Raw genomic sequence first — 17,195 nt, 5'->3', positions numbered from 1 at the left:
TGCAGTTCATAGCGTTGTAAAGAGTCAGACGTGACTTAGAGACTGAATAACAACAAAGTAGTACTATTTTAAGTATTCTAGATCTCGGAGGAGCTAAGATGTTGGAGGAATAGGATGGGGAGACCACTTTCTCCCCTACAAATTCATCAAAAGAACATTTGAACGCTGAGTAAGCTCCACAAGACAACTTCTGATCGCTAGCAGAGGACATCAGGTACCCAGAAAAGCAGCCCATTGTCTTTGAAAGGAGGTAGGACAAAATATATAAGATAAAAAGAGACAAAAGAGTCAGGGACAGAGATCCATCCCGGGAAGGGAGTCGTAATAGAGGAAGTTTCCAAACACCAGGAAACCCTCTCACTGGTGGGTCTGGGGGAAGTTTTCGAATCTCAGAGGGCAACCTAACTGGGAGAAAAAATAAATAAAACCCACAGATTACATGCCTAAAAGCAAGTCCCAGCAGAAAAGTACCCCAGATGCTCACATCTGCCACCAGCAAGTGAGGGCTGAACAGAGAGGAGCGGGCGGCATTGCTTAGGAACAAAAGAAAGACTGAGCAATTCCAGAGAAGAGCTAGCTGGCTGTGGACCGGCCCATCCCCTGCCAGAGGCAGGAGGCAGGGGTGAGGGGAAAGGGGCAAACTCGGCCCCAGAGACAGCACCTCCTACCAAACTGCAAACAGACTCCCAGTTTCTAACCAAAGACTTCCTGAGATTCTGGACGGCTGACATCTGCCGGGAGGGCCGCGGCTAGAGGCCAGCTCCCCAGAATAGACACAAGGCGCACCCGACCGGCTCGTGGAAACTGAGGATGGGACCGCGGAGGGGAGAAGGCGCACCACACCCGGGGAGAGAGCTGCTCGGGCGGGGAAGGCACAAAACGCAGGTCCAACCAAGTCTGCGCTTTTGTGGAGTACCCGAAAACTGGAACCACACGCAACTCAGGGCCTGCTCCCTGTAGAGCAGCCTGGAGCCTGAGCAGCGTAGACAGGGAAGGCACACGCGCTGTGAGCGGGGGAAACCCAGTGTGGCCGGAACACTGCGAGTGCGCCCCACACACGCCAGTGACATTTGTCTGCAGTGCCCCTCCCTCCCCGCAGCACAGCTAAACAAGCGAACCTGAACAAGAGACCACCTCCGCCCGCCTGTGTCAGGGCAGAAGTCAGACACTGAAGAGACCAGCAAACAGAAGCCAAATAAACAAAGGGAACCATTTCAGAAGTGACAGGTGCAACAGATTAAAATCCCTGTAGTTAAAACCAACTACACTGGATGGGGCCTATAGATATCGAGAAGTGTAAGCTGGAACAAGGAGCTATCTGAAACTGAACCAAACCCACACTGCCCACAACAGCTCCGGAGAAATTCCTAGATATATTTTTACTATTTTTTTAAATTTAAAAACCTTTTTTTCTTTTTTTCTTTTTATTTTCTTTTAAAATTCCCTATTACTCCTCTATTACTCCTTAATTTTTATTTTCTTTTATTTTCTTTTAAAATCCTCTATCACTCCTCTATTACTCCTTAATTTTCATTTTCATATATTTTTACTATTTTTTTGATTAAAATTTTTTTCTTCTTTTTTCTTTTCTTTTAAAGTCCTCTATTACTCCTGTATTACTCCTTAATTTTCATTTTCATTTCATTATAACCTTGTAAAAAAAAAAAAGACCCTATTTTTAAAGCGAACTTCATATATATTTCTTAAATTTTTTGTTTTTGTTTTTAATATTGTATTTTTTTGTTTTGTTTTTAATATTGTATTTTTAAGAGTCTAACCTCTACTCGAGATTTTTAATCTTTGTTTTTCAGTATTTGATATCAACTTTGGACATTTAAGAATCCAATATTCAGTACCCATTTTTACTCAGGAGTGTGATGATTACTCTTTCCCCCTTTTGACTCACCTTTTTCTTCCCCAGATCACCTCTATTTCCTCCCTCCCCCCTTCTCTTCTCAATCCATTTCTGTGAATCTCTGTGGGTGTTCTGGGCTACAGAGAACACTTAGGGAATGGAGTACTGCGTAGATCTGTCTCTCTCCTCTTGAGTCCCCCTTTTTCTCCTCCTGCTCATCTTGATCTCCTTCCTCCCTCTCCTCTTCTTCATGTTACTCTGTGAACCTCTCTACGTGTCCCTCACTGTGGAGAATCTTTTCACCATTAACCTATAAGTTTTATTATCAGTGCTGTATAGTTGGAGAAGCCTTGAGGCTACTGGAAGAATAAGACCGAAAGCCAGAGGCAGGAGACTTAAGCCCCAAACCTGAGAACACCAGAGAACTCCTGACGACAGGGGACATTAATTAATAAGAGATCATCCAAAAGCCTCCATGCCTACACTGAAACCAACCACCACCCAAGAGCCAAAAAGTTCCAGAGCAAGATATACCACGCAAATTCTCCAGCAACACAGGAACATAGCCCTGAGTGTCAACATATAGGCTGCCCAAAGTCACACCAAACACATAGACCCGTCTCAAAACTCACTACTGGACACTCCATTGCACTCCAGAGAGAAGAAATTCAGTTCCACGCACCAGAACACTGACGCAAGCTTCCCTAACCAGGAAACCTTGACAAGTCAATCGTCCAAACCCACCCACTGGGTAAAACCTCCACAATAAAAAGGAACCACAGACCACCAGAATACAGAAAGGCCACCCCAAACACAGCAATCTAAACAGGATGAAAAGGCAGAGAAATACCCAGCAGGTAAAGGAACATGAAAAATGCCCACCATGCCAAACAAAAGCGGAGGAGATAGGGAATCTACCTGAAAAAGAATTTAGAATAATGATAATAAAAATGATCCAAAATCTTGAAAACAAAATGGAGTTACAGATAAATAGCCTGGAGAGAAGGAATGAGAAGATGCAAGAAATGTTTAACAAGGACCTAGAAGAAATAAAAAAGAGTCAATTAAAAATGAATAATGCAATAAATGAGATCAAAAACACTCTGGAGGAAACCAAGAGTAGAATAACGGAGGCAGAAGATAGGATAAGTGAGGTAGAAGATAAAATGATGGAAATAAATGAAGCAGAGAGGAAAAAAGAAAAAAGAATCAAAAGAAATGAAGAAAACCTCACGGACCTCTGGGACAATGTGAAACGCCCCAACGTTGGAATCATAGGAGTCCCAGAAGAAGAAGACAAAAAGAAAGGCCATGAGAAAATACTCGAGGAGATAATAGCTGAAAACTTCCCTAAAATGGGGAAGGAAATAGTCACACAGGTCCAAGAAACCCACAGAGTTCCAAACAGGATAAACCCAAGGCGAAATACCCCAAGAAACATATTAATCAAATTAACAAAGATCAAACACAAAGAACAAATATTAAAAGCAGCAAGGGAGAAACACAAATAACACACAAAGGGATTCCCATAAGGATAACAGCTGATCTATCAATAGAAACCCTCCAGGCCAGAAGGGAATGGCAGGACATACTTCAAGTAATGAAAGAGAATAATCTACAACCTAAATTACTGTACCCAGCAAGGATCTCATTCAGATATGAAGGAGAATTCAAAAGCTTTACAGACAAGCAAAAGCTGAGAGAATTCAGCGCCACCAAACCAGCTCTTCAACAAATGCTAAAGGATCTTCTCTAGACAGGAAATGCAGAAAGGCTGAATAAACGTGAACCCAAAACAACAAAGTAAATGACAACGGGACCACACCTATCAATAATTACCTTAAATGTAAATGGGTTGAATGCCCCAACCAAAAGACAAAGACTGGCTAAATGGATACAAAAACAAGACCCCTATATATGCTGTCTACAAGAGACCCACCTCAAAACAAGGGGCACATACAGACTGAAAGTGAAGGGCTGGAAAAAAATATTTCATGCAAACAGAGACCAAAAGAAAGTAGGAGTCGCAATAATCATATCAGATAAAACAGACTTTAAAATAAAGGCTGTGAAAAGAGACAAAGAAGGACACTACATAATGATCAAAGGATCAATCCAAGAAGAAGACATAACAATTATAAATATATATGCACCCAACATAGGAGCACCACAACATGTACGGCAAACGCTAATGAGTATGAAAGAGGAAATTAATAGTAACACAATAATAGTGGGAGACTTTAATACCCCATTCACACCTATGGATAGATCAACTAAACAGAAAATTAACAAGGAAACACAAACTTTAAATGACAAAATGGACCAGCTAGACCTAACTGATATCTATAGGACATTTCACCCCAAAACAATCAATTTAACCTTTTTCTCAAGTGCACAAGGAAGCTTCTCCAGAATAGATCACATTCTGGGCCATAAATCTAGCCTTGGTAAATTCAAAAAAAAAAATGAAATCATTCCAGTCATCTTTTCTGACCACTGTGCAGTAAGATTAGATCTCAATTACAGGAAAAAATCTATTAAAAATTCAAACATATGGAGGCTAAATAACATGCTTCTGAATAGCCAACGAATCATAGAAGAAATCAAAAAAGAAATCAAAACATGCATAGAAATGAATGAAAATGAAAACACAAGAACCCAAAACCTATGGGACACTGTAAAAGCAGTGCTAAGGAGAAGGTTCATAGCATTACAGGCTTACCTCAAGAAACAAGAAAAAAAGTCAAAAAAGTAACCTAACTCTACACCTAAAGCAACTAGAGAAGGAAGAAAGGAAGAACCCCACGGTTAGTAGAAGGAAAGAAATCTTAAAAATTAGGGCAGAAACAAATGCAAAAGAAACTAAAGAGACCATGGCAAAAATCAACAAAGCCAAAAGCTCGTTTTTTGAAAAGAAAAACAAAATTGACAAACTGTTAACAAGACTCATTAAGAAACAAAGGGAGAAGAACCAAATCAACAAAATTAGAAATGAAAATGGAGAGATCACAACAGACAACACTGAAATACAAAGGATCATAAGAGACTACTACCAGCAGCTCTATGCCAATAAAATGGACAACTTGGAAGAAATGGACAAATTCTTAGAATAGTATAACTTTCCAAAACTGAACCAGGAAGAAACAGAAGATCTTAACAGACCCATCATAAGCACAGAAATTGAAACAGTAATCAGAAATCTTCCAGCAAGCAAAAGCCCAGGACCAGATGTCTTCACAGCTGAATTCTACCAAAAATTTGGAGAAGAGCTAACACCTATCTTACTCAAACTCTTCCAGAAAATTGCAGAAGAAGGTAAACTTCCAAAGTCATTCTATGAGGCCACCATCACCCTAATGCCAAAACCAGACAAAGATGCCACAAAAAAAGAAAACTACAGGCCAATATCACTGATGAACATAGATGCAAAAATCCTTAACAAAATTCTAGCAAACAGAATCCAACAACATATTAAAAAGATCATACATCATGACCAAGTGGGCTTTATCCCAGGAATGCAAGGATTCTTTAATATCCACAAATCAATCAATGTAATACACATTAACAAATTGAAAGATAAAAACCATAGGATTATCTCAATAGATGCAGAAAAAGCCTTTGATAAAATTCAACATCCATTTATGGTAAAAACTCTCCAGAAAGCAGGAATAGAAGGAACAAACCTCAACATAATAAAAGCTATATATGACAAACCCACAGCAAACATTATCCTCAATGGTGGAAAATTGAAAGCATTTCCCCTAAAATCAGGAACAAGACAAGGGTGCCCACTCTCACCAATACTATTCAACAGAGTTTTGGAAGTTTTGGCCACAGCAATCAGAGCAGAAAAAGAAATAAAAGGAATCCAGATAGGAAAAGAAGAAGTGAAACTCTCGCTGTTTGCAGATGACATGATCCTCTACATAGAAAACCCTAAAGACTCTTCCAGAAAATTACTAGAGCTAATCAATGAATATAGTAAAGTTGCAAGATATACAATTAACACACAGAAATCCCTTGCATTCCTATACTCTAACAATAAGAAAACAGAAAGAGAAATTAAGGAAACAATACCATTTACCATTGCAACAAAAAGAATAAAAAAAATACTTAGAAGTATATCTACCTAAAGAAACAAAAGACCTATACATAGAAAACTATAAAACACTGATGAAAGAAATCAAAGAGGACACAAATAGATGGAGAAATATACTGTGTTCATGGATTGGAAGAATCAATATTGTGAAATTGAGTATATTACCCAAAGCAATCTATAGATTCAATGCAATCCCTATCAAGCTACCAACGGTATTCTTCACAGAACTAGAACAAATAATTTCACAATTTGTATGGAAATACAAAAAACCTTGAATAGCCAAAGCAATCTTGAGAAAGAAGAATGGAACTGGAGGAATCAACCTGCCTGACTTCAGGCTCTACTACAAAGCCACAGTCATCAAGAAAGTATGGTACTGGCACAAAGACAGAAATATAGATCAATGGAACAAAATAAAAAGCCCAGAGATAAATCCACGTACCTACGGACACCTTATCTTCGACAAAGGAGGCAAGAATATATAATGGAAAAAAGACAACCTCTTTAACAAGTGGTGCTGGGAAAATTGGTCAACCACTTGTAAAAGAATGAAACTAGAACACTTTCTAACACCATACACAAAAATAAACTCAAAATGGATTAAAGATCTAAATGTAAGGCCAGAAACTATAAAACTCCTAGAGGAGAACATAGGCAAAACACTCTCTGACATAGATCACAGCAAGACCCTCTATGACCCACCTCCCAGAATATTGGCAATAAAAGCAAAAATAAACAAATGGGACCTAATGAAAATTAAAAGCTTTTGCACAACAAAGGAAGCTATAAGCAAGGTGAAAAGAAAGCCTTCAGAATGGGAGAAAATAATAGTAAATGAAAAAACAGACAAAGGTTTAATCTCAAAAATATACAAGCAACTCCTGAAGCTCAATTCCAGAAAAATAAATGACCCAATCAAAAAATGGGCCAAAGATCTAAACAGACATTTCTCCAAAGAAGACATACAGGTGGCTAACAAACACATGAAAAGATGCTCAACATCACTCATTATCAGAGAAATGCAAATCAAAACCTCAATGAGGTAGCAGCCAGCCAGGATGGCTGCTATCCAAAAGTCTACAAGCAATAAATGCTGGAGAGGATGTGGAGAAAAGGGAGCCCTCTTACACTATTGGTGGGAATGCAAACTAGTACAGCCACTATGGAGAACAGTGTGGAGATTCCTTAAAAAACTGGAAATAGAACTGCCATATGACCCAGCAATCCCACTCCTGGGCATACACACCAAGGAAACCAGATCTGAAAGAGACACGTGCAGCCCAACATTCATCGCAGCACTGTTTATAATAGCCAGGACATGGAAGCAACCTAGATGCCCATCAGCAGACGAATGGATAAGGAAGCCGTGGTACATATACACCATGGAATATTACTCAGCCATTAAAAAGAAATCATTTGAATCAGTTCTAATGAGATGGATGAAACTGAAGCCCATTATACAGAGTGAAGTAAGCCAGAAAGATAAACACCAATACAATATACTAATGCATATATATGGAATTTGGAAAGACAGTAATGATAACCCTATATGCAAAACAGAAAAAGAGACACAGATGTATAGAACAGACTTTTTGACTGGACTCTATGGGAGAAGGTGAGGGTGGGATGATCTGAGAGAACAGCATCGAAACTTGTATATTATCAAGTGTGAAACAGATTGCCAGTCCAGGTTGGATGCATGAGACAAGTGCTTGGGGCTGGTGCACTGGGATGACCCAGAGGGATGGGATGGGGAGGGAGGTGGGAGGGGAGCTCAGGATGGGGAACACATGTAAATCCATGGCTGATTCAAGTCAGTGTATGGCAAAAAGCACTATAATATTGTAAAGTAATTAGCCTCCAATTAATAAAAATAAATGGAAAATAAATAAGTATTCTAATCACTGTGATTAAAAGTAGTGTAACTTTCTAAATCTTTAGAGTTCCTAAGTCTTATGACACTAGCTAAAGGATGAGGTAGATACCTTTGTTATGTAGAAGATACAGCAAGCTATCATATGCTGCACACTTTCAAAGCTTGCAAGATGCTTCTTTGACTGGATGACATTTGGTAGTCCTTGCAAAACCACCACACACTTTATTAAGATCTGAAAAATAAAAACACAATGTTTTTTGTTGAAAATATCTTTACTCATTAAAAAAATACCCTATTTAAATCATGCAAGTTTAAGCCATCACATTTTATTGTTGTTTATAATTATGGGCCAATTGCTCATCTTGTACAAAGAAGTGTACCCTGAGATAAAATTGATAAATTCAATGTTCAGATGAGTCCTGCATCTAAAGTAACTTGAAAGCTAGTGGAGAGGATAAAATAAATACAAAAATAGATAAAACAAAGCCCATACTGATAAGTACTACAAAAGATACAGGTAAAATGTTACATGTGTACAAGAAACTAAAGATCACATTCAGGCTTAGGAGAACCTTGAAAAAAACTTACAGAGAAGGACTATGTACCATATTAAATATACAGCAATATGGGTACTTGGTATAAGAGCTTCCTTTAAAATAAAACCAAGCACTCATATCCCAGGAAATCAATTAATATTGGCACTTACTTCCTTAATTACTCTCCGTATCATGTGATCCTGAATTTGATCCAGAGCTAGACAATTAAGTTTAGCTTTCAATATTGCCACACACTTTTGAGCAATATTGCTATCAGAAAAGCAGATTTAGATTGCATCAATCTATTCATCATTCAGATTATCCCAAAGGACAAATTAATATATGGAGGTTGGTCCTTTGTGGGCACATTAATTGCTTCAAGCTATCAATCTAACATTATTACTGCTGTCACAGAACAATTATGAATTCTTTTCAATGCAGCTTTAATTCCTCCCTTCCACCATCACCATCTCCCAACCTACTGTTCCATATCCCCGAATCAAGTTAACCACCTAGCAGTTCTGTAGTTTTCTCTGGGCTCATGTAATCCTATGTGTGTATGTATGTGTGTGTCTGTGTGTGTGTGTGTATTCTCCAGTATTCTTGCCTGGAGAATTCCATGGACAGAGGAACCTGGTGAGCTAGAGTTCATGAGGTTTCGAAGAGTCAGACATGACTGAGTGACTAACACTTTCACTTCACTTTCACATGCACTTTCACTTTCACACACAGAGAGAAGTTAATGTTATTTTACAAAGTGAAATTAAGCACACTCTCTGAACTGTGCATTTCCCCTTCAGGCATGTTGTGTGAAAAATCCCTCCAAGTCTATAGTTATATATTTAATTCATCATTTCTAATGGTTGCCTAACATTATTTACTGTAAACGAATCACAATTTTGCAACTGTTTCCAGAGCCTTCCTGTTGCACAGTTTTAATGTTGATGTTTAACAGTCTGGCAGTTCTGGCCATCCTTCAATTACTGCATGTCCTCTTTGCCTCCAACTTTTTTGCCTTCACCAAGAAAGCTACAATAAACATCCTTACCCAGGGAATTTCCTGGCAGTCCAATCCCTGGTTGGGGAACTAAGATCTCACAAGCAACATGGCATGGCCAAAAAAAAAAAGAAAAACCACAACAAAAACTACCCTCCTACATATGCAGTTGCCAAAATGAGCAGCAAGTGAGGTGCCAGCTTTGAGGTGATACCCAGGGAGGGTGAGGTACCACCCTCCAGGGCACAGTAGACCCCCTAAATTAAGTGGTATTGTGTCCCCATTATGTGGTATTGTGTCCCCAGTAGGTAGAACAGATGGAAGCAATGGGTGGAACTAGGTGTGATTTTAATCTATGGGATAAATCATTAAGAAAGGAATTGCTGGGCTGTGTAAATGTAGTTTTTAATTTACTAAAATCTTATTCCACGAGATAAATTACTAGCAGAGGAATTGCTATGTTAGGCATATTTGTTTTTAGTTTTACTTATATTCAGTTTAATTAAAATTAGGTTTGCATTACCAAATTCTAAAGACTATAACAGTTCACATTTCTCCCATTGATGAATGAGAATACCTTTGCCCCACATCCTCACCAGCAATAGGAGTTACAGATCTTTTCAATTCTGCTAGTGGTATTATATTGTTGATTTAATGGACATTTCTATGGATATTCAGAATCTGAGCATCTTTTCCTATGTTTTTGGCCACTTGGATTTGCTCTCCTATAAACTTCAGATTATTATCCCATGCCAATTATTTATTCAGTTGTTAAAAGACTTTTTGTTATATATAGTTACCCTCATTAGTGTTGAATACCTTTCCCAAATCCATAAATTGCCTACTATCTTTGTTATGGCTCTTTTTGCCACACATAGGTTGCCATTTAAATACACTCAAATATTTCTTATATCTAAGAGTTCTATTTTGGTTAGAGTTCCCCAACACTGACTGTACATGGAATCTCTTGGGATTATATTTTTCCAAAAGTTTTTGCTTTCTTTTACATTTAAGTCTTTAAATTTTCTGGACTGTTTACATATGGTACAAAGTAGGGGTCAAATTCTACTTTCTTTCAGAGGAATATCCAGATGTTTCACCACTATTTACTAAAAATATCCATCATCTTTCCACTGAATTGGAAAGCCAATTCCATCATACGTCACATTCTTCTACAGTGAGGCCTATTTCTGGCATCTCTCCCTTATTCCATTCATCTTTTCCTCCTCTAAACTATACAATTTAATTTAAAAACTTCTTTCCTAAGTCTTTCCCTCATAGCTATTATCCACTTTCTGAGTTAAATGCATCCTGAATCAGTAGGATCCCAGAGGATAACAGGGGACTACCCTCAACTCAACCAATGAAGCACCAATTGCAGGCATTGTTCCATTGTGGTATCTTTGCTGGAGCACTTAAAAGGGAGTTTGGGTGAGAATGAATAAAAGGAGTATATGTATGGCTGAGTCCCTTTGCTATCCACCTGAAATTATCACAACATTGTTAATTGGCTATATTCCAGTATAAAATAAAAAGTTCTTTTTTAAAAAAGGAGTCGGGGGTGCCTTGAGGTGGCTAATGTTGCCTTTTTTATCTTATTGGATAGAAATAATATCCTATGGGGAAGAAGTACCAGAAAAAGCTCCAATTCACACCAGGCAGATAAGAACATGCATTTAGAGTCTTGACCTAGGGCAATGATAACGTTTCCATTCTCTGACTTAATATTTTATGAAAGGACCTTAACTTTGTGGAAGTGTCTCAAAACAAAACACTGGACCACTACATCAATAAATCATGTTAACTGAACCTAATAAACAAGAAATGGCAAGTATGTTGAAGATGTGAGATGCTTACCCTCCAGAGGATAGAAATAAACCCTAAGAAGAGTCAGGGGCCTGACACATTAATGAAATGGCTGGGACGTGCTGAGACATGCCCCCTCTCCAAAGTAGGTCTGACATCTCTAATCTCTCACCTCTAAGAAGTAAGGATGATGATTTAAGAAGCAGACTGCCATGTAGTGGAGAAGGGACTGTGGCAGCGCACTGGTGGTCAGCCTTTCAGAACTAAGGGACTCATCACATGGCTGCAAGGGAATGAATCTCTCAACAACCAATGAATTTGGAAGAAAACCCCAAGCCTCAGATGAGATCACAGAACTGGTCAACACCTTGATTTTAGCCTGATCCTGAACTAAAATTCTGACCACAGCTCTGCTCAACACCTGATGAGATCCTGAGTCAAAGATCCAGACAACCTGTATCCAGCCTTCTGACCTCCAGAAACTATGAGATAGTGAATGGGTGTTGTTTTAAGCCATTGAGTGCTGGTGATTTGTTAGGAAACACATACAACTAATACAATCCCTTCAGCCAAGTCTTATCAACCTTTTTTTCACCACAGAAACATGAAGTTTTTTTTCTGGTTATCCACCAATTTTTTTTCCCCTCAGTGATGGCTTTAACAGTATGCCTTGAATAAATATTGCTGTTTCTAACATTACAAGACCATAAAAATTGAAATGATTTTTTAAAAAAACCTAAAAAATTATGTTACCCATATTTAAATATGGACAGCAACAGGGCTGAATGTTTTCAGGGAAACACATTTTAAATTCTTATTTATGTTTTCCCAGACATATAATTTAAATTATTAAAACTTCTTTCAGTTAACTCACGAAATGTCATAATACTGGTTCTTGACCTATTTGTACTTTCTAAGAGACATGTTGTATTTTCTTTTCCAAAATGCAGTGTTGACTTGCCTTTGTTAAAGAAATACCCTTACGGGGAGGGGGTGAAACCCTTACCTGTACAACAGGTACCAAAACAATATTGTGATAAATGATAGGAGCAAGGAGGCCGTAACACTGAGTCACAGCCTGAAGGGCATAACTGGAATCATTTAGGTAGTTGCTCAGTTCCAATGCCACTAATACTCTCTCACATTCAATTAGTCTAGCAATCTGTAAAGAAACAGGCATTGTTACTCAAGCTGAACACAGGTACTTAACTTGTGTGTCTCTAATAAGGGGAAAGGGTAGGAAATGTGATCCTTGTAACTAAACAATAACATGAATGTTGATATAAAGAAAAACCTAAATTCAGGAACAACTCTAACTCCCCAGGAATGCTATTGATAAATACAAATGACACGATCTTAGAATTAAACCTAAAATTTTTTTATGAATTACAATCAAAGACCACTAGTAACAGAAAAGGCACCAATCTTTTTTGATTGGCAAGATAAAATCTTGGCTATATTTTAGGAGGAAAACTCTAGCTTTTTCCAAAACATAACTATAACAAATAATAATTAAAATACAGTATTGCTGTAATATGGCCTCCACTTGATTAATAGAGTCTATTTCTCTTCTGGATTTGTGAGAAAATGGTAAATTTTTTGTAGACCAACCTATCTTCTATTATACTTCTGCTACTTAAAGCAAAATGTCAAGTTAGGCTTTTTGTGATTAAACATCACTTAAGAAGAGTAAGAATCCTATCTTACTCCTTTCTCTTTCCTGGGGAGAGATTTCATTCAAAGAAAACAATATGAGGGGCAACCAGAAATTTCTATACAGCAAACTGTTATTAGAATGGTAGTCCAGCATTCTGGAATTGATGAAAAAAAAAAAAAGCTGAGTGCAGCTTAGTAGGAACAGGTCAATGGCTATGAATGCTTGGGCTCTACAAGATTGTGAACTTGTCTTAGGCAGAGAGTCATGTTTGTTTGTTTGTTTGTTTTACTTTCATACCCATAGAAATTGGCACAGTCTCATGGAACAAGTTATTGGCTAATTAATTAACGAATAAGTTGATGGGTAGAAAAAACCAACTGTAAAAGAAAAACAAAAATTACAAAAGTCTCCATATATCTAAAGTAAATAAAGAAGGAAGGGAGAAAAAGAAAAGTGAACCTCAATTTAGACTGAAAAAAAATTATGTAGGATTGTTACTAAAAGCAAGAGCATTGTAAGGCTGTAGGTGTAATAGAGCAATATATATAAGTACCTTGAGAACATATCAATAGGAAAGAAGTTAAATTCCTGCCTCTGCACAGGATGCAATATTATAGTTTTAAAAAATGTACCAGATGGATATGTACCAGCATGAAAGTATGTCCAAGATAAATTATAAAAAATATTCAACAAGCAAGTTACAGAACAGTGGGTCAATCATGACTCCATTTTTGTAAATAATAATAGCATATTTGTCTATGCATATTTTTAAAAATGGGAGAAATCACATGAAAACAAGAATGTAGTATTCTTAGGGATAATAGGATCCTATGGGTTTCACTTTATACATTATACATTTTGAATATTTGAATTTATACTACTTTTATACAGGAATATATATATATATATATATATATATATAAAAGAAGGTGGGGGGGGGACCATGAGCCTAGGCCTGTGAAATCTACAAACAATATCAAATAAACCAGCATAATCATACAAAGGGCTCTAAGTCCATTCACAAGCGAGGATATACAATCCTCACAGCTCATAAACTTGAAACATCAAGAAACAAATCAAGGGAAATCAACGCATTTGCAATGATTTTAATTCACTTACTTGTTGAGAAGGGAAAATCTCATTGCCTTTAATATTATCACAGAAAAAATTTTCTTCTTTAATTTTAATGTCACTTGTTACAAAAATATTTCTAAGAAAAAGATATAAGAGAATTGAAGAACTCTCTGCCAAAATATCTGAATGTAATCTGCAAAAAGAAGTAAATGATGTTACAGGTATAAGGTGATTTAGTATGTGAATTCAATTTTGTAGATTGATTTGTTATACCAACACAATTATCCCAAGATAGCAGCAAAAGTCAGAGACGGAAATGGCAACCCACTCCAGTATTCTTGCCTAGAGAAGCCTGTGGACAGAGGGGCCTGGTGGGCTGCTGTCCATAGGGTCATACAGACTCGGACACGACTGAGCGACTTAGCAGCAGCAGCAAGAGTACGTAACATAGTAACTCTTGCACAGCTGTTTAAATTGAAATTAAAGACTATTCTTAACAACAAGTTCATAACTAAGAAAATTAAGCTGTGGATGTATATTATGGATATATAAAACATAAACCATTGACAAAATTTTCTGATTCTAAAATATATAGCTCTTTTCTATCAATATAATGGAAATCATTATAGATACTCAGAAGTTTGGAAAATAGGTCCAACATTTCAATCAATAAGCTTTCTGAAAGTGAGGGTTATTTATAGCAAAATCAGCGATGGATGAAGAGAAGTAGAGACAGTTTTGGGCTTCACTGGTGGCTCAGATGGTAAAGAACCTGCCTGCCAATGCAGGAGATGTAAGAGATGTGGACTTGATCCCTGGGTGGGGAAGATCCCCAGGAGAAGGGAATGGCTACCCACTCCAGTATTCTTGCCTGGTGAATCCCAAGGACAGAGGAGCCTGGTGGGCTACAGTCCATGGGATTGCAAAGAGTCAGACACAACTGAGCAATTAACACACTGCCCCTCCAATCGTCCCAAATCTGCCCCTGAAGTGTGAAAGTGTTAGTTGCTCAGTCATGTCTGACTATAGCCCGCCAGGCTCCTCAGTCCATGGAATTCTCCAGGCAAGAATATTCAAGTGGTTAGCCATTCCCTACTCCAGGAGGTCTTCCCAATCCAGGGATCAAACTCGGGTCCCCCACAGTACAGGCAGATTCTTCACCATCTGAGACATCTTGGGTTCTAAGAAGGACCCAAACCTTCAGAATATCTATGCTTTACTTGTTGGAAGTAATTTTACATATACCATCTCAACATGAAGTTGAAAATAAATTAACTCCAGGCTTCACAGCCAACACCTGTCTTTTCAATAAGCAAATTAATATTTTTAAAGAACATTTCTAATTACCTTCTCTGTGTAATAGTCATTATATTGCTTAAACAAATAATGGATTGGTCACCCTGAGGTGGTGAAGCAACAAAATAATCCCAGACTGGTGAGAAAACTTTCTTAGCCAGATCATAGTTGCCAGTCTGATAGGCGACCTGCAACAGAAAGCACATTCTCTTAGGCATTACTTGAGTTTGGGGAGTGTACACTTTCAACAAGAATTCTGACACGGCCCAATCCCACTCTAACTCCCTGCAGTTGTTCACACTGGCTGTCCTGCCCTACAGGGCCACGGCAAGGGAGAAACACATTTTGAAATCTCTTTCATTTCTAAATTGCATGGAAATTTGAAACTCTGTAAGGATGTTTCAAATTCTCATAAGCAAAACAAAGATCACATCTGAGCCAAATTAATTTCATTTCCATCTATCTCGGCAGTGCACTCCATTTATTACAGACACTGTTATAATGAACAATCTGTTCCAAGAGAAACAATCAGATTTCCCAAACCCAAAATATGAAATATACTTCATTCTTCTCTGGTTCTGACTGACGCTTTCAGAACTTTTTTTGCAACAAAGGCTTCAGAGCCGAAAAGAGTGAGGAATAAAATACCATAATGTGTTTTAAGTTTCACACATTCACCATTTGGCGAAATAACTGATTTCACTGAAAAAGTCTAGAAGCTCGCAAGAAAAAATCATCAACTTAACCTATATCTTTTGGGATATATTTCTTTAACTATATCTCTAAAAATCCAAATATGTATAATGACATGAAATCACACCACATGCTGCTTCAAATTCTCAGTGGAAGCAGGTAGGGTATTAAGTATAAATAAATTCATTAAGTATGTAAATGACATGCTGCTAAACTATATTCCACACAAGGAATAGCTTACAGGGCTAGAACTTTTAAAACCTGCCAAGTCAATACTCATAATCAACCAACCAGTAAACTTTTATGAAGTTTCTACTTGGTGCTAAGCACTGTAAATCTAGATTCTTCAAAGCTTAAAACAATTTCATACTCCATGAAACTGTAATCAAGTTACAGTGGTAAAACATATGAAATTACAGAAAAATTGCAAATTATCACATCATAATTGTGGAGACTTATAAAAGGAGAAATGAAGACTTCAAGAAGGAATCAGGGCTTGATGTAAACCCTAAGGCAGGTATAAGGTTCAAATGGGCACAGTTTAGATGGAACCTGAAAAAGGTCCTGTGAAGGAAGTTGCCACAGGGCATTTGAGACTGGAAAGACAGGTCAGAATCTGAAGAAAAGCAGGGCTTCCCTCGTGGCTCAGCTGGTAAAGGATCTGCCTGCAATGCGGGAGACCTGGCTTTGACCCTGGACTGGGAAGGTCTCCTGGAGAAGGGAACAGCTGCCCACTCCAGTGTTCTGGCCTGGAGGATTCCATGGACTGTACAGCCCTTGGGGTCACAGAGTCGGACACAACTGAGCGACTCGCACTCACTCAGGCAGTATCGTGGGCGTCCCTGGTGGCTTAGCTGGTAAAGAATCTGCCTGCAATGAGGCAGACCTGGATTCAATCCCTGGGTTGGGAAGACCCCCTGCAGGAGAACATGGCAACCCGCTCCAGTATTCTTGCCAGAAGAAACCACGGACAAAGGAGCCTGGCAGGCTGCAGTCCGCTGGGATCGCAGAGGGTCCACACGACCAGAGCAACGAAGCGCAGCACGGGCAGTGCGAGTGCACAGGTAAAGTGGGACAGCGTTTCAGAAAGTCTTGCAGATCAGATGTGTGTGTGCGTGTTTGCTCAGTCGTGTCCAAATCTTCGCGACTCCATGGACTGTAGCACACCAGGCACCTCTTTCCATGAAATTTCCCAGGCAAGAATACTGGAGTGGGTTGCCATTTCCTTCTCCAAGCAATCTTCCTGACCCAGGGGTTGAACCCCCATCTCCTGCATTGGGGGGCAGATTCTTTACCACCGAGTCAA

At 38.4% G+C, this 17,195-nt stretch overlaps 1 protein-coding gene across 7 annotated transcripts in view; it reads right to left on the bottom strand.

Moving 5' to 3' along the window:
* CFAP54 (cilia and flagella associated protein 54) overlaps positions 1-17,195 on the bottom strand; it is a 292,191-nt gene that overhangs the window by 192,634 nt on the left and 82,362 nt on the right. For 5 of the 7 annotated variants that reach the window (XM_065937187.1, XM_065937217.1, XM_065937208.1 and 2 more), the window contains exons 23-26: positions 15,248-15,384; positions 13,946-14,093; positions 12,176-12,331; positions 7,940-8,062 (exon numbers count right to left, since the gene is read on the bottom strand). In XM_065937187.1, the coding sequence (XP_065793259.1) occupies positions 7,940-8,062; positions 12,176-12,331; positions 13,946-14,093; positions 15,248-15,384 (564 nt within the window). The remainder of the gene's footprint in view (positions 1-7,939; positions 8,063-12,175; positions 12,332-13,945; positions 14,094-15,247; positions 15,385-17,195) is intronic. The other 2 variants (XM_065937193.1, XM_065937199.1) reach the window with 2 other exon arrangements.

The sequence above is a fragment of the Muntiacus reevesi genome, chromosome 1 (assembly GCF_963930625.1).
Source record: "Muntiacus reevesi chromosome 1, mMunRee1.1, whole genome shotgun sequence".
Classification (NCBI taxonomy): domain Eukaryota; kingdom Metazoa; phylum Chordata; class Mammalia; order Artiodactyla; family Cervidae; genus Muntiacus; species Muntiacus reevesi.
Note: the sequence above shows the minus strand (reverse complement) of the source record. Positions and strands in the feature narration are given on the sequence as shown.